We start from the raw sequence: 23,623 nt of genomic DNA, 5'->3' as shown, positions 1-23,623 counted from the left end.
ACACTACTTAATAACCAAGTGATCACTGAAGAAATCAAAGAGGAAATTTAAAAAAACGTAGAAACAAATGACAATGAAAACAAGACAACCCAAAACCTGTGGGATGCAGCAAAAGCAGTTCTAAGAGGGAAGTTTACAGCAATGCAATCCTACCTCAAGGAACAAGAAAAATCTCAAATAAACAACCTAACCTTATATCTAAAGCAATTAGAGAAAGAAGAACAACCCCCCCCAAAGTTAACAGAAGGAACAAAATCATAAAGATCAGATCAGAAATAAATGAAAAAGAAATGAAGGAAACAATAACAAACATCAATAAAACTAAAAGCTGGTTCTTTGAGAAGATAAACAAAATTGATAAACCATTAGCCAGACTCATAAAGCAAAAAAAGAAGACTCAAAGCAACAGAATTAGAAATGAAAAAGGAGAAGTAGCAACTGATACTGCAGAAATACAAAAGACCATGAGAGATTACTACAAGCAACTATATGCCAATAAAATGGACAACCTGGAAGAAATGGACAAATTCTTAGAAAAGCACAACCTCCTGAAACTGAACCAGGAAGAAATAGAAAATATAAACAGACCAATCACAAGTAATGAAATTGAAACTGTGATTAAAAATCCTCCAACAGGGGCTTCCCTGGTGGCGCAGTGGTTGAGAGTCCGCCTGCCGATGCAGGGGACACGGGTTCGTGCCCCGATCCCGGAAGATCCCACATGCCGCGGAGCGGCTGGGCCCGCGAGCCATGGCCGCGGAGCCTGTGTGTCCGGAGCCTGTGCTCCGCAACGGGAGAGGCCACAGCAGTGAGAGGCCCGCGTACAGCAAAAAAAAAAAAAAAAAAAAAAAAAAAAAAAAAAAAAATCCTCCAACAAACAAAAGCCCAGGACCAGATGGCTTCACAGGCGAATTCTATCAAACATTTAGAGGAAAGCTGACACCTGTCCTTCTCAAACTCTTCCAAATTATAGCAGAGGATGGGACACTCTGAAACTCATTCTATGAGGTCACCATCACCCTGTTACCACAACCAGACAAAGGTGTCACACAAAAAAAGAAAACTACAGGCCAATATCAATGATGAACATAGATGCAAAAATCCTCAGCAAAATGCTAGCAAACAGAATCCAACAGCACGTTAAGAGAATCATACACCATGATCAAGTGGGGTTTATTCCAGGAATGCAAGGATTCTTCAATATACTGAAATCAGTCAATGTGATACACCATATTAACAAATTGAAAGATGAAAACCATATGATCATTTCAATAGATGCAAAAAAGCTTTGGACAAAATTCAACACCCATTTATGCTAAAAACTCACCAGAACGTAAGCATAGAGGGAACCTACCTCAACCTAATGAAGGCCATATATGATAAACCCACAGCCAACATCATTCTCAATGGTGAAAAATTGAAAGTATTTACTCTAAGATCAGGAGCAAGACAAGGTTGCCCACTCTCACTGCTATTATTTGACATAGTTTTGGAAGTCCTAGCCATGTCAATCAGAGAAGAAAAAGAAATAAAAGGAATACAAATGGGAAAAGAAGAAGTAAAACTGTCACTGTTTGCAGATGATATGATACTATACATAGAGAATCCTAGAAATGCTACCAGAAGACTAGTAGAGCTAATCAATGAATTTGTTAGAGTAGCAGGATACAAAATTAATGGACAGAAATCTCTTGCATTCCTATACACTAAAAATGAAAGATGAAAATGAGAAATTAAGGAAACGCTCCCATTTACCATTGCAATAAAAAGAATAAAATACCTAAGAATAAACATACCTAAGGAGACAAAGACCAGTATGCAGAAAACTATAAGGCACTGATGAAAGAAATTAAAGATGATACAACAGATGGAAAGATATACCATGTTCTTAGATTGGAATCAACATTGTGAAAATGATTTTACTACCCAAAGCAATCTATGGATTCAATGCAATACCTATCAAACTACCAATGGCATTCTTCACAGAATTAGAACAAAAATTTTTGCAATTCGTATGGAAACACAAAAGACCCCAAAGAGCCAAAACAAACTAGAGAAACAAAAACAAAGCTAGAGGAATCAGGCTCCCTGACTTCACACTACACTGCAAAGCTACAGTAATCAAGACAGTATGGTACTGGCACAAAAACTGAAATATAGATCAATGGAACAGGATAGAAAGCCCAGAGATAAACCCACACACATATGGTGATCTTATCTCTATGCAATGGAGAAAATACAGCCTCTTCAATAAGTGGTGCTGGGAAAACTGGACAGCTACATGTAAAAGAATGAAATTAGAACACTTCCTAACACCATACACACAAAAAAACTCAAAGTGGATTACAGACCTAAATATAAGGTCAGACACTATATAACTTACAGGAAAACATAGGAAGAATACTCTTTGACATCTAAGTCACAGCAAGATCCTTTTTGACCAATCTCCTAGAGTGTGGAAATAAAAACAAAAATAAACAAATGGGACCTAATGAAATAAAAGCTTTTACACAGCAAAGGAAACCATAAACAAGACGAAAAGAAAACCCTCAGAATGGGAGAAAATATCTGCAAACAAAGCAACTGACAAAGGATTAATCTCCAAAATACACAAGCAGCTCATGCAGCTCAATATCAAAAACACAAACAACCCAATCCAAAGATGGGCAGAAGACCTAAATAGACATTTCTCCAAAGAAGATATACAGATGACCAACAAACACATGAAAGGATGCTCAACATCACTAATCATTAGAGAAATGCAAATCAAAACTACAATGTGGTATCACCTCACACCGGTCAGAATGGCCATCATTAAAAAATCTACAGGGCTTCCCTTGTGGTGCAGCGGTTGAGAGTCCACCTGCCGATGCAGGGGACACCAGTTCGTGCCCCAGTCTGGGAAGATCCCACATGCCGTGGAGTGGCTAGGCCCATGAGCCATGGCCGCTGGGCCTGTGTGTCTGGAGCCTGTGCTCTGCAACAGGAGAGGACACAGCAGTGAGAGGCCCGCATACCGCAAAAAAAAAAAAAAAAAAGGAACACGCTTCCATTGGTGGGCATGTAAATTGATGCAGCCACTATGGAGAACAGTATAGAGGTTCCTTAAAAAACTAAAACTAGAACTACCATATGACCTAGCAATCCGACTACTAGGCATATACTCTGAGCAAACTGTAGTTCAAAAAGAATCATGTACCACAATGTTCATTGTAGCGTTATTTACAACAGCCTGGGCATGGAAGCAACCTAAGTGTCCATCAACAGATGAATGGATAAAGAAGATGTGGCACATTTATGCAATGGGATATTACTCAGCCTAAAAAAGAAATGAAACAGAGTTATTTGCAGTGAGGTGGATGGATCTAGAGTCTGTCGTACAGAGTGAAGGAAGTCAGAAAGAGAAAAATAAATACTGCATGTTAACACATATATATGGAATCTAAAAAAAAAAAAAAAAAAAAAAAAAGTCCTGGTGAACCTAGAGCCAGGAGAGGAATAGAGATCCAGACATAGGGAATGAACTTGAGGACACGGGGAGTGTGAAGAGTAAGCTGGGATGAAGTGAGAGAGTAGCATTGACATATTTACACTATTAAATGAAATATAAATAGCTAGTGGGCAGCAGCTGCATAGCATAGGGAAATCAGCTCGGTGCTTTGTGACCATCTAGAGAGGTGGGATAGAGAGGGTGAGAGGGAGACGGAAGAGGGAGGGGATATGGGGGTATATGTATACATATAGCTGATTCACTTTGTTATACAGCAGAAGATAACACAACATTGTAAAGCAATTATACTCCAATAAAGATGTTAAAAAAAAAAGGCTGATCGTCTTAAACTCGATGTCTATTTTATTATATAAATATTTTGGTTATCATACTTCTCAAAACTTTCAACTCTTTATATGTAAATACATGAAGGAAAAATGTAGAAAGAGATGCTTTGAAATTCTTAAAATATAGAGAGTGTTGTAGCAAGAGGAGATTAGGACATTTAACATGTTAAATAATCATCCCATTGCTCTCAACTCAGATGAATATTATATAAAATTATACATATATATGTATATAAACTTTAGGAAGAAACTTTCTTCAACTGAAATATATTTGACATATAACATTGTGTAAGTTGAAGGTGCAAAACATGTTGATTTGATACATTTATATGTTGCAATATGATTGTCATTATAACATCAGAAGAATCTTTTCAAAGGGACACTAGATGGCCAAACTAAAAGGCAGACAACATGTAAAGATGTATGCTCAATCTAAGACAAATTAAGCAAATATAGGTGAAAATATGAGAGACAAGCCCACTAGAATATATGAGAGATGGTTATGGGTGACTTATTCTACATTTTATTGAATTCAAAGCTAAAAAGACCTAAATTCCAAGTATGTCAAGAACTAGTATCCAAGTATGGATGATGGTTATATTCACTGATATTGAATGAGATAAACAACATAGGTTCAAAACTTCCCAGAACTTATTCACTTCTCCTTCCTCATTATGCCATATCCACAATTATGTTGTGATTTCTCTGTAGTTTAATATTTCTATAACAAAGGAATTTGTTCCCTCTTACCCCTGGCCAGGTAAAGTCTCAGAGCTTTTATTTTAAGCCATGCCCTCCACACCACACCTACACTAAGTGTAGGTAAAGAGAATACGGTTTAAGAATAAAGAATAAGGAAAAACATTTAATCATTCCCTAACAAGGTTATATTATTCTTCCATCAGCAATGCTAAAGCACGTGCTCTGTGTCAGGCTGCCAAGTCACAGAGGAGCTGCAAAAGATGACACTGTAAGTCCAAATCCATGTCTATATGAGGACAGTGGCACACCATGAACAGTACTGCTCTAGAAGCTAGGAAAGAATAAGGGGTGAGCATTTTATGAGTGGCTGCTCTGCATCAGACACAGACTTTTTACAGCCATTTCTCTACTATATTTCCACACCTCTCTAAGAATCCCCAGGTTTGCAGATGAGGACCTGAGGCTCAAAGACTTGCCCAGAGTCAGAGGTTTCATGAGTGAAAGAACTAGGATTTGCACTCTGCACTGACTCCAAGCCCAAGACCCGTTCACTTCCATATGACCGATTTCTAGTTCCAGGCTTGTCATTGGCTATATTGACATAAACAAGTCACTCTCTTAAGGTGTTAATTTAGGGAATTGTACCAGGACCTATCTGGTTCTTGGGAATATCTAAATTAGTAAAACTCAATGAGGTGAAACTGAATACATTCATGTCATCAACATGAATGCATCACATAGAAGGTATACAGAAATCTTTTTCTCAACACCAGTGAAATGGTTCTCATCCCACAGGGAAAGAGCTTGATGAACAATTAACACTCTGCCAGGACAGCTGAAATCTACTCTAGACAGCAATGACCATAGGAAGTACAAAATGTAAAACCAGAGAGAATCCAAATTTTTTTTTCTATTCCCACTTCTAATTCACTGTGTACTTCAAAAGAAGTTTCCTTTTGTTCCTCCTCCAAAGACTTAATCAAAACCAGAAAGAATTGCTGAATCTGATGTCAATGATACATATCAACAAATAATAGCCCAAGAAAGGTAGGGGTGATACACTAGTAGATGTTAGGTTGTTAAATTTAATAAAGAATAATGTAGCTTGAAAAGTGCTTTCGGTTTGTCATAAATAATACTGGGTTACCAACAATATGTTTCTTGTTTTACAGCTAAGAACTGATTAAGAAACCCCATAGGACCTTCTACCTTGTTATAGAATTAATTTTTAACATCCTTTTCTACTTCACAAGATTGAAAGATGCTTGAGGAAAGAAAACAGGTTATTTATACACTCTTATTTTTCATTACACCTATAATATTCCTTAGACATGTTGGGTATCCAGTAAGTGTATATTAAAGTCTTCCAATGAATATATATGCCTATTACATCTGAGACACCCTCACTAGTCATGTATCCAGTTGAGTTTAGAGTTTCCAGTTGTAGTATTTATTTGTCGTGAATAGCAAAGACCTGAGCATACTTAAACTCAGTTTATCTTCCTTGTCTCTAGGAGTAGCAGATGTCATTGCTTTGACAATACTTAGTGGTTATGAAATGCATGCATTTGACTCTTTTGAGAATATGGATTATTATTTAGTATTTAAAAACAAAAAACTCAAAGAATAATTCAGAATATTTCTGTAAATTACAATTAAAGACACATTCAGTCAGGCATGATAGCAAGCATTTTTGTTAATGTTCCTTTAACTCTTCAGGTGATTCATATTTTGAGAATTAAGATACTGCTTGAGTGATTCTTTAGTACTGTCTAGCTAATTAACCTGAGCTAATTTTGAGCAATAGTATACAACATACATGTAAATAACAGATGTTTCATAACCTACAGTGACTAGGTGTTTTATGAAGAAAAAGTACAGAAATCAATTAAGTTGTTTTTCTTTTCATCACTTCTCTCAAACTTTTAATATCTTCTAAGTATTCAGAACAAGTCAGTTCTTTAACACCTCGTATTTTCTTTAGGTTAAAAAAAGAATGAGATGATAGATACTAAGTTTAATTGTAGGCACAAACTCTGTTTTAATCATACTTTCATAATTTTATAGTCATATTAACCAATGATAAGTGTCATTAAATTGCTTTAGAAAGATACATATATGAATAGAAGAGAATCAAAGTAGAGCTTTGGCTAGTGTGAAAACTTTAGGAATAGAAACATAAGTAATGAAAGCTTTTTCTCCAACCAGGTGTATGTTTATAAGGGATGAAGAGCATCCTTTACCTTAGACATGTAACATGAGGTGATACGTTGGAGCACAGCCAGGTCTTGATTTGCTCTAACTGGAGCCAGGCGAGGAGAGGAAAGGAAGGAGTTCTGCGTGGTAACAGCTCTCAGCATTGGCAGGAAATATGCTGCTGTATATGTCCATCTGAAAGTAACAGACCATGGCAGTCTTTATTTATGTGCTTCCTGATTCTAGGAACTTATCTTTTGTGAATCGGGTAAGGATATAAAAATGGGTAAAGAGTCCTTTACTGCAACATGTCTGTAAAAGTGAATAGACTTTGTCCTTCCAAATTTGAAGGGATGAATCAAGCTAATTTGAAAACATATTAATACCTGAATAAAGAAATGAACGAATCAATTATAAAGCCAAAAACCTAATTAGGGAATTTGCATACTAATTTTGATTATCTCTATTGAATAACAGTTTTCAATGTTTGTGTCACTAAAAAAATAATGACAGAACTGTTTCTCAAAAAGAATAAAATGAATTTCATGGATGACCTAAGCTCCAAATTAAAAGCAATATTATTTACCTGATCTCCCTTGAAGATTTTCTGGTGTGGTAGAGTTACATTAACCTGAACAGGATCCTTGCTTCCTAATTATTAACTTCACCCTGAACCTCATCTTTCTCATCTGTAAAATAGTGTTAACATGTTCTTCATGAGGTTATTGCTAAGAATAACCTAGAAAATATGTATAACATACCATGAAGATGAAAGCATTTAAGGGATATTGAGGTCTTTTCACAAGCATCTCTGCCCTGTAAGAAATGCTTGGTACTTACAATTAAGTGCCATATCTTATTTACATAGACATTAATTTTTATTGCAGTTGGAATTGTCATATTTGTAATTCAGTTATGCATAAATAAGAAAGAACAAAAGGAAAACAAATCAGGATCTAGACCAAATAATAGACATTGGGAGAGGCCTTGTCAATAAATTCAACTTGGCCATCTTAACATAAATGCAGTTTCTTTTTTAAGACAATGTGTTTAGAGTGTATTCATCATGATCAACTATACTATTTAAAAAAATAGAGCAAAACAAACAAATAATCCAGAGGTAGGTGAGGAAATTGAAGCCCAGGGGAATGATATGAGTTTTATAAAATGACATACATTTCAGCAGGGCCCAAATAGTCCAAGTCTTTTGCACTTTCAAATCCAGACCACTTTCCACTTTATAACAAAAGAGTTTTCTTATAGGCAGAAATATTCATATGATCTTGTATCAAGAAGATTGTATTCATTGCTATTACACAAATACTTTTTCTAACTGAAAATTCTGAAAGGTGTGTAAGTTTAAGTGGCATTCTCTTGAGATTGCTGATAATATGTAAAAAGATTAGAGAGTGCAATACAAAGTAATGTGGAAAAGGGCAGAGGAAAATAATTATTCTGTATGATGGGGGAAAAAAAGCTTAAGATCCTACAACAAAGACATTAAAAGTTAACATTGCTCCAGGCAGCAATATGTTGTAATTCTCTGGCAGAACACAGAGCAGATTTTCCCAATCCCAGTACAGTAACTCATGGGAGCTGCAGGTTCAATGCCTTCTAAAATGACAGCTCATGCTCATTGTTTGCTTGTGGGACAAATAGTTGGAGCTTCCAGGAGAAGCAGAAATAAAAGTCTGTATGTCCCAGACTACTTTTAGGGCCAAAATAAATTATATTCGCAAATCTTACTGTGTACATTGATTCTTATCTTTTGTAACATTTTCCAAATTCTAAAAACAAATGTTTATGTAAGGAAATACTCTGAAAGAAATGAAGATTATTTTATGATAGCTCTGTCTCTCCCACTGCTCAAATCCAAGTTGTTTGACGGAATGTATAATTGGTGTCTTCAAAATCCATCAGAGGGCTTCCCACAACAGGGCCACAACAGTGAGAGGCCCGTGTACTGAAAAAAAAAAAAAAAAGAAAAACAATTCATCAGAATATAAGGTAGGAAGTCAATAGTTATGGAGTAGATTAATAAATAGATAGATTTGGTTAACAATGGAGTGTTCCTTTTCAATGCAATAGTGCTTCTAGACCCATTTCCTCTGCAGTGGTCTAAATAATAACCTCAAAATAAGATGTTTTTCAGCTACTTAAAAACATATGCTGACTCCTTATTGCAAAGTCTATATTTTTTGTGTCATGATATATGAGAAAATAACTTGAAGACTTTACAGTATTACATAAATGAGAAAAAAAGCATTATTAATTGATTTTGGCAAGTTTTAAAGAGGGCTTAACATGTGACACTGAGGATTCAAATAATGAAAATAATGAGACCTAATCTTTGTCATATTGGACCAAGTATTCCTGTGACTAAACACAGTTGCAATGTAATTGAACTATGTTTAAAGAATTATGTAAGCAATAATGAGAAAGCCATTGAGTTTGTTGTGCCAGGGAAAAGTTAGAGATAATTACATTGGAAGTCGTACTTTAAACCAGATCTTTAAGATTGAGTGGTGCAAAGATTAAAGGAGAAAAGGGGAGAAGCAAAAGAAGAAGAGTTGTGTAGGGAAAGCCAAGTTGTTGGGTGGCAGAAAAAGGAATTAAGTCACTCAATTTTAATCCTTAATTCCAGGCATTAGCCATGAGTGAGGGCTAGTGAAGATTCACATTCATAACAGATAACAGATAATACCTGGGTCCACAGGGGTGGACTGTGTATGGAGAAGAATGTATAAGGCACATTTCATTATGTAATTGCACATAGACTTAGACTAAGAACAACTGTATAAATATAAATGCTTTTTCTAGATGCACTATCAGCCTTCTTCAGGGCATTTAAGTGGACCCTTATTATCTATTAATGCACAGGCATGATAAACAGTAGAGTTTTGAAAACTTTTAATTCACACACTATGTACATATATAGGCTTGGGAAAAAAGAGAAAGTATTCTTAAATTCCTCATATATTTAAATATATTTTCTGTTTTTAGGAATAGTATGAGATTATTAAAGAAGTGGCACACGAAGTTATAAATTTAGAGTAAGATGAATACGTAATCGTTTTCTGCATATATTTACATATTTTATGAAAAAACATAAACAGACTGTGGAAGATCTGGCATTGTAAAACAAAAGCCACTAAAGTGATTAAAACACAGTGTTCCCAGCCCAACCTACTCATGACTATCTGGCCCAGTAACTTTCTAACCAACTTGCACCATTCGTTGAGGTCCTCAAGGTACTAATCTGGCTCCATGCTCCATACCCTCTTCTAGTTGTTTAAAAAAAAAATTGTAAACCATTGCTTAAGCATTTCTAAAACATGTAATCTTCTTAAAAACAAAATAATGCAGGTTAAGTTTCTGTTTCTCAAGGTAGATTACACTTTTGCTCAATTGATGCCTGGGTCTAAGTTCTATTCCTGAATCCTGAGGAAACAAATGAATTTGTGAAATTTCCCTATGTAAATCTCCACACTTCCAGATTGCACAAATTTTGTCTACTCAACTCTAAATTTTGTTCCATAACTCTTTTCTGTGATAGTTTATTGCTGAGTAGCACATTCTGCATTTACCTATCTTATGTTAGGTAGCATAAACTAATCTAAATATCTGTTTGAAAGATATTTTTAATAGTCCTATTTCATTATTTTAATAGATCTTTATTGCAGTGTAATTGCTTCACAATACTGTGTTAGTTTCTGTGGTACACCAAAGTGAATCAGCCATATGCATACACATGTCCCCATGTCCCCTCCCTCTTGAGCCTCCCTCCCATCCTCCCTATCCCACCCCTCAAGGTTATCACAAAGCACCAAGCTGATCTCCCTGTGCTATGCTGCTGCTTCCCATTAGCTATCTATTTTACATTCGGTAGTGTATATATATATCGATGATACTCTCACTTCGCCCCAGCTTCCCCCCCTCCACAACGTGTCCTCAAGTCCATTCCCTATGTCTACATCTTTATTCCTGTCCTGAAACTAGGTTCATCAGTACCATTTTTTTTTTTTTTTTAGATTCCACATATATGCATTAGAACACGGTATTTGTTTTCCTCTTTCTGACTTATTTCTCTCTGTATGATGGACTCTAGGTCCATCCACCTCACTACAAATAACTAAATTTCTTTTTGTTTATGGCTGAGTAATACTCCATTGTATATATGTGTCACATCTTCTTTAATCATTCATCTCTCAATGGATGGACATATAGGTTGGTTCCATGTCCTGGCTATTGTAAATAGTGCTGCAATGAACATTGTGGTACATGTCTCTTTTTTTTTTTTTTTTTTTTTTTGCGGTATGCGGGCCTCTCACTGTTGTGGCCTCTCCCGTTGCGGAGCACAGGCTCCAGATGCGCAGGCCCAGCGGCCATGGCTCACGGGCCCAGCCGCTCCGCGGCATATGGGATCCTCCCAGACCGGGGCACGAACCCGTATCCCCTGCATCGGCAGGCGGACTCTCAACCACTGCGCCCCCAGGGAGGCCCCATGTCTCTTTTTGAATTATGGTTTTCTAAGGGTATATGCCCAGTAGTAGAATTGCTGGTCATATGGTAGTTCTATTTTTAGTTTTTTAAGGAAACTCCATACTGTTCTCCATAGTGGTTGTATCAATTTACATTCCCACCAACAGTGCAGGAGGGTTCCCTTTCTACCACACCCTTTCCAGCATTTATTGTTTCCAGATTTTTTGATAATAGCCATTCTGACTGGTGTGAGGTGATACCTCATTGCAACTTTGATTTGAATTTCTCTAATAATTAGTGATGTTGAGCATCTTTTCATGTGCCTCTTGGGCATCTGTATGTCTTCCTTGGGGAAATGTCTGTTTAGGTCTTCAGCCCATTTTTTAATTGGATTTTTGTATTTTTTTGTTATTGAGCTCCATGAGTTGTTTGTGTATTGTGGAAATTAATCCTTTGTCTGTTGTTTCATTTGCAAATATTTTCTCCCATTCTGAGGGTTGTCTTTTTGTCTTGTTTATGGTTTCCTTTGCTGTGTAAAAGCTTTTAAGTTTCTTTAGGTCCCATTTGTTAATTTTTTGGTTTTTTTCCATTACTGTAGGAGGTGGGTCAAAAAAGATCTTGCTGTGGTTTATGTCAAAGAGTGTTTTTCCTATGCTTCCTTCTAAATGTTTTATAGTGTCTGACCTTACATTTAGGTCTTTAATCCATTTTGAGTTTATTTTTGTGTATGGTGTTCAGTAGTGTTCTAATTTCATTCTTTTACATGTAGCTGTCCAGTTTTCCCAGCACCACTTACTGAAGAGGCTGTCCTTTCTCCATTGTATGTTCTTGCCCCCCTCGTCATAAATTAGGTGACCATATGTGTGTGGGTTTATCTCTGGGCATTCTATCCTGTACCATTGATCTATATTTCTGTTTTTGTGCCAGTACCATACTGTCTTGATTACTGTAGCTTTGTGGTATAGTGTGAAGTCAGGGAGCCTGATTCTTCCAGCTCAGTTTTTCTTTCTCAAGATTGCTTTGGCTATTTGGGGTCTTTTGTGTTTTCATATGAATTGTAAATTATTTTGTTCTAATTCTGTGAAGAATGCCATTGGTAGTTTGATAGGTATTGCATTGAATCTGTAGATTGCTTTGGGCAGTATAGTCATTTTTCACAATATTGATTCTTCCAATCCAAGAACATGATATATTTCTCCATCTGTTTCTGTGATCTTTGATTTCTTTCATTAGTGTTTTATAGTTTTCTGAGTACAAGATTGACATGGAAATGTGACCTTTCCTTACTTACTAATGTAATGGTGGTGTTCAGGAGGAGGTAGAAAGTTCTGTGTTGATCATAATAATTATAAGCTCTCATAAATGGTTGCTTATAGAAATTGTAAGTGTACATCATGTATTTTATTCAGGTTAAGGTCCAGGACTTCTAAGCCCATTTGATTAAACAATGGCTATGATTACACCAACAATAATAATAACAACAACAAAATCAACAAACCGACACAAAGAAGGAAAAGAAAAAGAAACCCCAAAACAATCAAACTTCTGAACCTCATAAGGCTTTAGACCCATAATGGATTTTAGGATGTAGCCTTTTATTTTTCCATTCATTACAGCCTTGCAAAAAGGACATTCTGTTTCTCACTTGATGTATTCTAAACATGATCTTAATTGTTTGTGCTTTAGTTCACTGTTATAAACCACCTGCTACTGCAAAGAAGATGTTTTAAATCCCAAGCAAAACTAAATTAATAATCATATGATGCATGCCAGGTCATATAGCTTTTTTCTGACCAAATTAATTCAAGTAAGTTACTTGTTCTACATTTGGATGCTGACCCTGGTAAATTGTGGTGACATCCAGAAAATTACTTGTTAGGAAAAGGTATTTAGGACAAATAGGTTTCAGTGTGAAGGTGTTGCAATGCCAAAGATATAAATATTTAGGAGCTTGATTAAATTTTGATTCTAAGTTCAGGGAAATCTTCAGTTGATCCTATTGTACTCTATGGCTTCTTGCTCTTCAAAAAGCTATGGCCGCTTGGAAAGTTAATTTAAAAGTGTGTGTGTATGTTTCACCTTAGTTGGCTCTCAGGAAGTCACATTTAGAATAGATATTTCACCAACAAGAAGAAATGCTGGGAGCTCACTTGAATGAAGCACAGATAAACAAACATAATCCACTTTACCATATGGCATTTATACTATATGATTAAATTTATTATCAGATAAAACTGTTGGCTTATGCATTTCATAGTTTTTACTATATATAGCCAGTGTTTTTAGAAATTTTCTGTAGGGTGATTTGCCCAGACTTCTGAAAAAAAATAACAATATGTCTTTGTTGCAGGAAGTATAAGAAAATGAAATCCAACTAGAATAGTGAGCAAAATTACAGACTAGTTCCCTCCTAATCCTGGTACAAGTACTAAGAGCTATAAAGACATTTAACCTAATGAATATAACGTTCTATCTCTTCAGTAATAATAAGTGTATCCTTGTATCCAATATCCACAGCAGAAGTTTATGCAGCATATAGTCCATAAAGAGAAAGTAGGTTTCTTACCTTAAAGTTATTTAACATTGTTTATATGAACGCTTAACTGCCAATTAGGCTGGTAAATTTTACTGAGTTCAGACAAGCTCAGTGTTGAAAAGGCAATGTCATTTTTCATTTATGGAATGATGTGCTTTTCTTAAAATTTCACATATTCTAACCCTGATCACCCAGTCAACTTACCCATATTCCACATGGAAATATATAAGCATGTCCTTTTCTATGGGAAGTAATGGAATATTTCTTGCATTTTATGTGGGCTATTTTCAAATCCTCAAATAAGTTATATTTGAGATCTGACATTTTTATGGATCAAAATCCTTTTTAATTTACATCCTTAATTAGGTCTCATTAAGGAAAGTGCTTTTTTAAAAAAAAAATCTAATGTATCCATTCATCTGTGAAAGTGGACATTTATATTATTACTTCAGATAAGATTGCTCTCTGTGTTTCAGAAGCTCTGATGCATTTAACAAGTGCAATTTCATAGCATGCATACATAGACAACATTATAAATAGCATTCAGTGTAACTTTTATTCAGGCTATGGGTTTGTACTTTATTCTTTTTCCTTTCCTAGTCTTACTTCTGTGTTTCTCATTTTTCATTAAGCTACTTTCAAAATAATCTTAAAATGTGATGTTCTGAGATGCTTGTGTTTAGAACCCATCACAGCTCCCTCCCCCAAGAACAAAGCTGGATGTGAACCCCCCTCACTTCCACTTGGATATGCAGTTTGACTTTCTCATTGAAGTTGGCAGTGATCCTTAAGGCTGAAAGGGAATCCTTCAAGGAGGACAATAGTGCTTTTCTTTGGCAGTAGGAAAAGATGCAAGAGAACACAATTAATTCCCTACTCTTGCTTTCAATGGCTCAATTCAGCTGGGCCCATTCACCGGCATTTTCAGTGATTGGCGTGGAAAGGAATACAGAAAAATGGATCTACAGAATTGCTCCTCAAGAGAGACAACTTACTTATCCATAACCTGTCAAATTTACCACCAATTAGTATCAGTATCATGGATTCTTTAGAAATTCAGCAAGGCACTTTTTTTTTTTTTAAGATTGGTCCTGTTTTCAGAGTATATCCTCAAAGCTCTGCCTTCTCCATTATATAAATTTCTTTCTTTTTAAAATAGAAATGGTAAAATATGGTAATATAAAGTTGTGAATAATATTTGGCCCAGCGCTTGTAGAAATGGCAATTACCTGAGAGGCAACATTAATAATGAGTTGGCACAATAAGTTTACTACAATGGTTTTGACGCCTTGATTGCATTTCTGAGGTGCATTTGTTGTTGCTTTGGGGAAAGTATGTATATTGGGCTCAATAGAGCATAGAATTTTAAATTAACCTCTTATTTCCCACACTTTGAGCATAATGATTTTAATAGGGTCTGCTTGTCTATTTAAAGTAGGTAGAACAAATAATGTTTGCTTTTATCAATATCACTAGCCTTATTTCAGTCAGTTCAGCTTAGATTGAGAAAATATCAGTGACTGCTCATGCATCTGTTTTTAAGTTGCTTGACTAAACCTCATTCCCAAGAGGATTTTTTTTTTGTCAAGTTGAATTCAACAATAATTTATCCTATTCATGTCCTAAGAGTGGGACTGTTTCATTTTTCAACTAGTCCTGCTAATCTTTTCTCCTCCTCTGCCTCTTCCGACGGACAAACTTTTGAAGAAGCTGGGAAAATCATGAGTCGATTTTTGGAAGTTGTAGCTAACTTTGTCAGAATCTCCTTTTGAGGTAAATGACAATTATTTTAAACAAGAGATATAATTAAAAGGCATTTATATGACTAAATATAATGTAACAATTTCATCTAATTTCCTCTGATTCTAGGTGGCTAAGTTTCCAGCATTCTCTGATTGATATTGTTATCTATATTAAAATATCTAGGTTAGGGAGTTTCCAACTAGGTTTGAGGAATTTTCACATTCCAAAAGAAATAAGACAATCTTTAAATATCAGGCATCTAAGAGAAAGAGGGAGGACAAGAGAAGTTATGTAATTTGACAGACTGTATCATTCCTCCCAGGAGGTCAGCAATTAAAATCATGTTGGAATAAGGTGAGAAAGAAGAAAACCAAAATTGTGTTAGTCAAAAATAAAGGGGGCATGGACATATATATATATATATATATATATATATATATATATATATATATATATATATATATAATCTACAGTACCAAACGTAAAATAGATAGCTAGTGGGAAGCAGCCGCATAGCACAGGGAGATCAGCTCGGTGCTTTGTGACCGCCTAGAGGGGTGGGATAGGGAGGGTGGGAGGGAAGGAGACGCAAGAGGGAAGAGATATGGGAACATATGTATATGTATAACTGATTCACTTTGTTATAAAACAGAAACTAACACACCATTGTAAAGCAACTATAGTCCAATAAATATGTAAAAAATAATAATAATAAATAAATAAAAATAAAGGGGAAAAAAGGAAATAATAGCAAATCAAACACCACTGCTACTCTCATTACTACTACGAGTTGGTCCTAATATTTAGCTCCAACCGTCTGCCAGTCTAAGTTCATTGCATGGATTTTATCATTTACTCATCTCAAAATCCCGTGAGCTGGGAACTGGTACACTTCCCATTTTGCTGATAGGAAACAAAGGCATTTGACTTTAAAAATTATAAGGAAGTGATATTATGCAACTCCTTTCTCTATTGCTGAAATGTATACTTGGAGAATATGAGTAACTTAGCCAAAATCACATAGCTGTCAGCATCTGGATTCTAATCCAGATAATCTGACTGGTGCCTTTGGTCCTAATGACTATGCCATGTTACCACTCCTCATTTTAGTTGATAAAAAATAAAATTTAAATCAGGATATAATTATTACTCTCAGCCAGGTATAAAATGAAAACATGTCAAAGAGTTTATTTAATTCATTCATTAATGAATGAACCAGAAAGTTATTACATTTGGTCCAAAGGAGAACCCAAACTTTCACACATGAAAATAAGATAAGGAATGTTGAAGTAAATTTACAAGTGAATGCAAAACTGGCAAAAAAGGTCAATATCCTAAGGGCAGAATCAATTGTACTCTATTGAACACAATCTGCATTTTTATGAACTGGAATTATTTTTTTTATTATTATCTGTTTTAATTACACATTAATCACATTTTAAGTGTCCTGTTGCTTAAAGGACTCGCAAGAATCACTTTGTTCTCATAGAACACCTTCGTTACAGGCAAAATATACAGAACAGCAGGAACAGAAGTATTTGCATTGAAAAGGGCCCAGAGATATCAGGCACAGGCTTTTTTTCTCTCCCATTCTTGGGTGGGTTGCACAGGACAGGCATTGTCTCTAACACCACCACTGGGGTATATGCAAAGTACCTCAATACCAGGAAGCCCACAGTCTGCTCGTGGTGGGAGGCTGTTCCCGTAGGCACATCCTAGCTGTATGACCAACATTAACCTTTGAAGCCCCACCACAGGCTTCACCAAAACTAGATGCAAATCATAAATCCAATTTTATTACTTAACAGTGACACAGCTTGATACAGACTACTCCAAAACTCATATACACTCATGATTATAAGATATCATTTCTCTTTAGTTAATAAATTCTATAGCATTGGATCAGTAACCATGGGAATCTGTGTGTGGTCAATCCAAAACAGCTGAAATTAATCCATGCTGTGCATCATTATTTTTCTACAGTTTAAATACTATCTGTACAGAACTGTAAAAATAAATAAATAAATAAACAATGAGATAACAACGAAGTGGAGATAATACAGATGGTTGAGAGTTAGGACACTAAACAATTTTTAAAGTATTCCACAATATTTTTATATACAGTGTAATCAAAAGTAAGACAATTTCTATATAACACCAGTCTAACTAAAGCCAATTCCAGTCAATCTTCTTGGTGTTTCTACTTATAATCAAATTTTCTGATACATAGATATATTCATAATTGACTTTCTCTTTTTTTCTTTTCTTGCTCACTACCCCCCCCCCATAGTTTGCAAAATTAGAATGCACAAAAAGACCTCCAGTTGCATAGTTTTGGAGTTAATTTAAAACTCTTTATTTTAAAATATAGTTGAAATCTTATATTCAGCAATACCTTGGTTTCGTGGAATATTGCTTTAAAGTTGCTTACAAGAAATGTTTCTCTGCTTTTCTTCATTTCTCTCATTCCTTTCATTTATTTTTTTTCTGTAAAAAACTGGGAAAGAAGTTTAAACTATATAAACTGACAGATACATCATTAAAATTAAATTAAAATGTATATGGTTCATGGAAGAGCAAACTTCAATGTAGTCAATAGATAATTGTGTCCACTTTTTTTTACATTGAATTGAACAATTGTTTTAATTTTAAGCAGATTAAACTCAGACTTTTCTGCTAAGTTATAATTATGCTATGTTATGTTCTCTAATTTGAGTCAAAAAAGAAAATAAATAAAACTCGGGTTGCACTGTATAAAGCATTACTCTCCGTGATGTTACAGATTGAACACCTTGACTTTTAATTAGCTCTATCCAGCAAAACAAGTACATTTTATTGCCTACTTCAGTGATTGCATTTCTCAGTATGATCCAGGTGTTTGACGGTCAAAGTTTTGGCAGTTACTATGTCAGAAGGAAACATGATTTGGCAATGCATAAACTCATGAAAGGTGTTCTTCCTGCTACCATATGGAACAAAAGTAATTATTAATGATGGAAGGGAGAGATATTTTATCACTTGCAGTTTGTTGAGGAATATTCCTCAAAGCTGACAGTGTTTTGGTTGAAGTTTTAAGGCATGGGAAATCACCTACCTTAGGAATGTAAACAAGATTTTCCTTTGCCTTTTTCTAGGGACAATGGCAGAAGAAATATAGTCAGAAATGTTTTGTGTGGTTCTTGTTTGGATAAAGTTATATTTATCTAATTAAGATTTCAGGACGATTTGATTCTAAGAGTATGAAAAAAGATCACACCAAGATAAGTTATATGATTTTAACAGGGAAATTAAATATTGTAGTGAGATTGGGCTAAAGTCGCAACGCAAAGGAGACCCAAATAGATACAAGATATTATCTTGCAGAGGCCTTACACATTTTTGCATTTTAGTAAAACAATAAGAACTAGTATCCATTTTTGTAAAGAGTTTTTGGAGAATTTGTAGCTTTACTTATTCTTTGATAGATACTTAATTAGTTAATATGCTATATTAGGCACAGGAGATCAAGACAAATGAAAATTCCTTCCCTGGACACATTGTAATGCTGAGGGTGAAAGAGCAATGTTCACAGAGAGTTATAATAAGATGGATCTGCTGTGAATAAGGGTTCTGCTGCTGAATGCAGCAACACATGATTTAAATATGGATCTTCCACACATTATCTATGTCCTTGGACAGATGTGTTGCCTCACGTACTGAATGATAACCATAATAATTGTGTTATAAAAGTACTCTGAAGGTAATGTGCCAAACACGCTGCCTAGTTCAGAATAAGTGTTCAGAGTATGTTTAATATTAGATATGAAGTAAATGATGAGGATGGGAATTATATTAATAATAATTACATACACGGCATTGTAAGGAGTACTCACACTGATGTCAAATTGCACTGTAAAAAAATGTGTACAGGGCTTCCCTGGTGGCACAGTGGTTGAGAGTCCACCTGCCAATGCAGGGGACACGGGTTCGTGCCCTGGTCCAGGAAGATCCCACATGCCACGGAGCGGCTGGGCCCATGAGCCATGGCCGCTGAGCCTGTGCGTCTGGAGCCTGTGCTCCACAACGGGAGAGGCCACAACAGTGAGAGGCCCGTGTACCGCAAAAAAAAAAAAAAAAAAAAAAAGTGTACAAATCTAATATGTTTGCTGATATGGCAAGAGGGATGGTAGCATGACACATCTAATGATTGGATAGACTAGATGCATCTGAAATGATTTGTGAACTTCCTAAAATGTAGTTTCAGGGTAAGAGAATAATACCATTAGTTTTATAAAATTAATTATTTTTATTACAAATAGATAAGTGACAATAGTGGTGTGGGAGACTTGATAGCATAAAAGGTCAAAATTACATATTGTCCTACATTTTTTTGTAGCTATTGTATTTAGACTTCTGTATATACTTAGATTGGTCTTATCAAAGCCACTCAAAAATAAGACTTGACATACTAATTTCCAGTGACTGATCTTGCTTCCATTTATATAACTAAGGAAATCTGCCTTTAGAATAGTGAGCAGAAAAAGACTCTGTTAATTTTACGCTACGTAATTAAAGATAAGTAAAGTGACAATGAATCTTATATTTCTCCTATATTCCTTAAAAAATTTGGTAGTGGTAACAGGAATTTACCATTTTCATGACATATCCCTGTTTGGCTGGTGCTTGTTATTTGGCCCTTACAATAGGCCATACATACATAGTACAGACTAAGAGTTGCTCCTTTGACCTAGTGCTTACCTATCCTGAAAACAATTGTTTATTTATTTGTTTACATAAAACTTTACATAGCCTATGAGATCATTTGCTTAAAAGAATATCATGAAAATATTGTGGTGTGTTAATATCTCAGAATGATAATAACTGTATCTAAATTCCATGTGTTACTAGACTCATTTCTTCACTTACTTGCCATCACAGGTGTATGTAATTTACTGGTTATGCATGCTTTACAAAAAGGTACTTGAAAATATGATATATTTATATACAGAGGGAGACAGAATTAGAATCTTAATTCACTTTGGTTAAATAAATAAATAAATGTTATTCCAAGAAGCCATCTGAAAGAATTGCAAGCCATATAATGAAACAGGCATGAAATTCAATTAGTTCAAGCTGTTTATTTAGACAGTCAGTCAACCAATATGCACTGAGTAGTCACTATGTTCTAAATTCTAGTTATACAGAAGGTATTAACCTCCTGGAATTTGCATTCTAGTGGGTAAGACTATACATCTGTGAACAAATACATTGCATAATTTCAGATCGTGGTCACTACTATAAAGAAAATGAAGCAGGGTCATAGGATGAAAATGGACTGGGTGGAGTGCTTTACTGGGGGAAAATATAAAAACAAGCATAGGCCTAGAGTCAGAGAGGTAAACAGACATATATATCAATCAAGGCTCCATTTTCTGAATGTGTATATTACTTAGGCTCAGTGAACCTCTGTTGCCTTATCCGTAAAAGAAGGATCACACCAACCTTGCAGAATTGTCCTGAGATTACAAATATTATATGTATAATATATGTTGTATAGTAGGCCTTCAATAATTATCACTTAAGTACCATACAGTAAAAGCCACAAAGATTCTTCACGTGGCTGTGTCTTTGTCTATAATGTCTCTTTCTCTTAGAATTGCTTTTTCAAAGGCCTCATAAGCTAAACACACAGTCAGGTGTTTGTACTTAACTTTTAATTCTCACTGTATATAAAGCAATTATTCTTTGGTCAGGAGTGTTTGCTCCTCTAAAAGGGAGAAGGGAAGGTTGGCATATGCTCATTGGGTATTTTGGGAAATTATTTATCTCAGTGAAACTGGTTCAAATACATCACTACCAGCTTGCATTTCAGGGGCCACCTGGCTCATCATCTGACAACAACATGCTGTGTGACTTGAAAAGAATCATTTCCATACATTAATTTTCTGTAAATAAACATTTTCACATAGCAGTTTTCCATTTGAGGAGCTTACACCTAGATTACAAGGACTCTTACAATGCGCATTTGCTTAGATGTTGCTTTGTCAGTCCAGTTCTTATTAAATTATTTTCTGTGTGTGTAAAGCCTCCTCAAATTGTCAAGCCCTTGAAATCAAGGCCTCCTTTACTTCTTTAATGCCATTATGGGAATGTGGTACACAAGGTAAGTGTTGTGTACATAGTGAGGGTTACTTGTTACAATTAGATATAATTATGTTATAAAATCCACTTCAAGGGATGTATTGCCATGGCATTAGTGATTCATCACAAAAGCTTTGATTTTTCATGCTATAAATAAGAAATCAAAGCTTCAAGATGCAAAATAACCTTTCCTAAAACCAAATAGAGAAATGTAATAAACATTTGACCCAGCTTTTTTAATTAGCCCCAAAATTATTTTGATCTAAAATAATTTCACTATTTCTAAAATAGCATGAAAATTAATTTTTCCTTGCTGGAGATGAATTTTGAAACAATTCTTATGTCATTACGATACTAAATACTAGGATTTTATAGAGACATTCAAATGTATAGTATAAATATGATGGAAGGTTAGAAAGTATTAGATGCAAATTTTAGAGAAAACTTTTTAAAAATCATGTAATGAATATTTACATGAGCTTGTGAATAGAGAAGGTGTCCAGACTTGGGTTGATTGTATAAGCATACCAATAGAAGACAGATGCATTTTAAAAATGAAATTTGCCAAACTACATGATTAGGCTACATTATTGGCTTGCTTAGGAAAATGAATTTGATCGTTCTCATAACACACAATTACCTAAATTCCCTTGGGAAAATAGAACTTCAAAATAAATCATAGCTGGTAAAATACTGTTAGGTTATGGACCTGCAGTAGGGAAAGAGTGAGAAAGCATAGAGGAAGGAGAAAAAGTGGTAAAATCAGAGATTCCTCTTTTAATTAGCTAAAAATCACTTTTTGCTTTTCTCTTGAGACGTGATTAATCTTCATTACCTCTTTACAATTGTAGATGTGTGAGACTTTGCAGTGGATTAGTTATTATTGAAAAAAATTTTACAGAACATATATATATATCTTTTTTTAAATTTTGTTTATTTACTTTTGGTTGTGTTGGGTCTCTGTTGCTGCACGTAGTCTTCCTTAGTTGCGGCAAGCAGGGGTTACTCTTCGTTGTGGTATGCAGGCTTCTCATTGTGCTGGCTTCTCTTGCTGGAGAGCACGGGCTCTAGGTGCGCAGGCTTCAGTAGTTGCAGCACCTGGGCTCAGTAGTTGCAGCTCATGGGCTCTAGAGCACAGGCTCAGTGGTTGTGGCCCACTGGTTTAGTTGCTCTGTGGCATGTGGGATTTTCCCAGACCAGGGATCAAACCTGTGTCCCCTGCATTAACGGGTGTATTCTCAACCACTGCACCACCAAGGAAGCCCTGTAAATATACTTTTAATTTGCCCAGATGTTTTCCAGACATAGGACTGAGACCATTTATTTCAAATAAGCCACATGATTTTGACTAAAATTGACTGAATGTGACATGGCAGTGGGATTGAGCCAAACTGCTAAAATTATGCTAAAATTCTTTGGTGGCCTAATTGATAGACCATACTGCAGTGTTATTCTTTATAACATTATTAAAATGGAAAACAATGCATATTTTCTTAAACATGCATTCACAGGAGTAAAATTGATATATACTTATTCAAATTTATTAAAATATTCAACTTGTCCCCACCCATTTATTTAATATAATACCCAGTTTAATTAAAATTATAGATTTATTTGTTAAAGAAATGGTGATTTTCGTGTTTATATGTGTGAATTTAATCAGTCTTGCTACATCCTTGTGGATTATTCTTTATTCCTGTAACAAATGTTATATCAGGCTATATGCTATATAGTAGAAATGGTACAAATGGAGATTAGTTTTTCCTCTAAAAATGGATTTTATTATTGTCCCAAAGTGGGATTTTTCTATCTTGAAATTGACAAAATGAATTGTTTATGGCTTTGGCATGGGTGCCTTTTGAGCATATCTGCCTCATTCCCATTAATTGTCTTAATTTAAAATGTTATGTGTTGCTTATTATGAAGAATCTTCAGTTCCATATAATTGTTATCTGCTTACTAGTAAGTGATCTATGAATATCATTTAATTATTTTAAAAGATAATAT

The 23,623-nt window shown here is 35.1% G+C and overlaps 1 protein-coding gene across 2 annotated transcripts in view; it reads left to right on the top strand.

The window, feature by feature from the left end:
- Positions 1–23,623, top strand: part of PCDH9 (protocadherin 9) — a 989,662-nt gene that overhangs the window by 110,713 nt on the left and 855,326 nt on the right. The window contains exon 3 of one of the 2 annotated variants that reach the window (XM_060079961.1): positions 4,743–4,788. The exons of the other annotated variant lie outside the window; for it this stretch is intronic. Coding sequence (XP_059935944.1) covers positions 4,743–4,751 — 9 coding nt within the window. The 3' untranslated portion in view covers positions 4,752–4,788. Of the gene's footprint in view, positions 1–4,742; positions 4,789–23,623 lie in introns of those variants that run through there. 2 annotated transcript variants of the gene reach the window in all.

Source organism: Mesoplodon densirostris, chromosome 17 (genome assembly GCF_025265405.1).
Source record: "Mesoplodon densirostris isolate mMesDen1 chromosome 17, mMesDen1 primary haplotype, whole genome shotgun sequence".
Taxonomy (NCBI): Eukaryota; Metazoa; Chordata; class Mammalia; order Artiodactyla; family Ziphiidae; genus Mesoplodon; species Mesoplodon densirostris.
The sequence above is the reverse complement of the archived record's forward strand: the minus strand, read 5'-3'. Positions and strand labels throughout refer to the sequence as shown.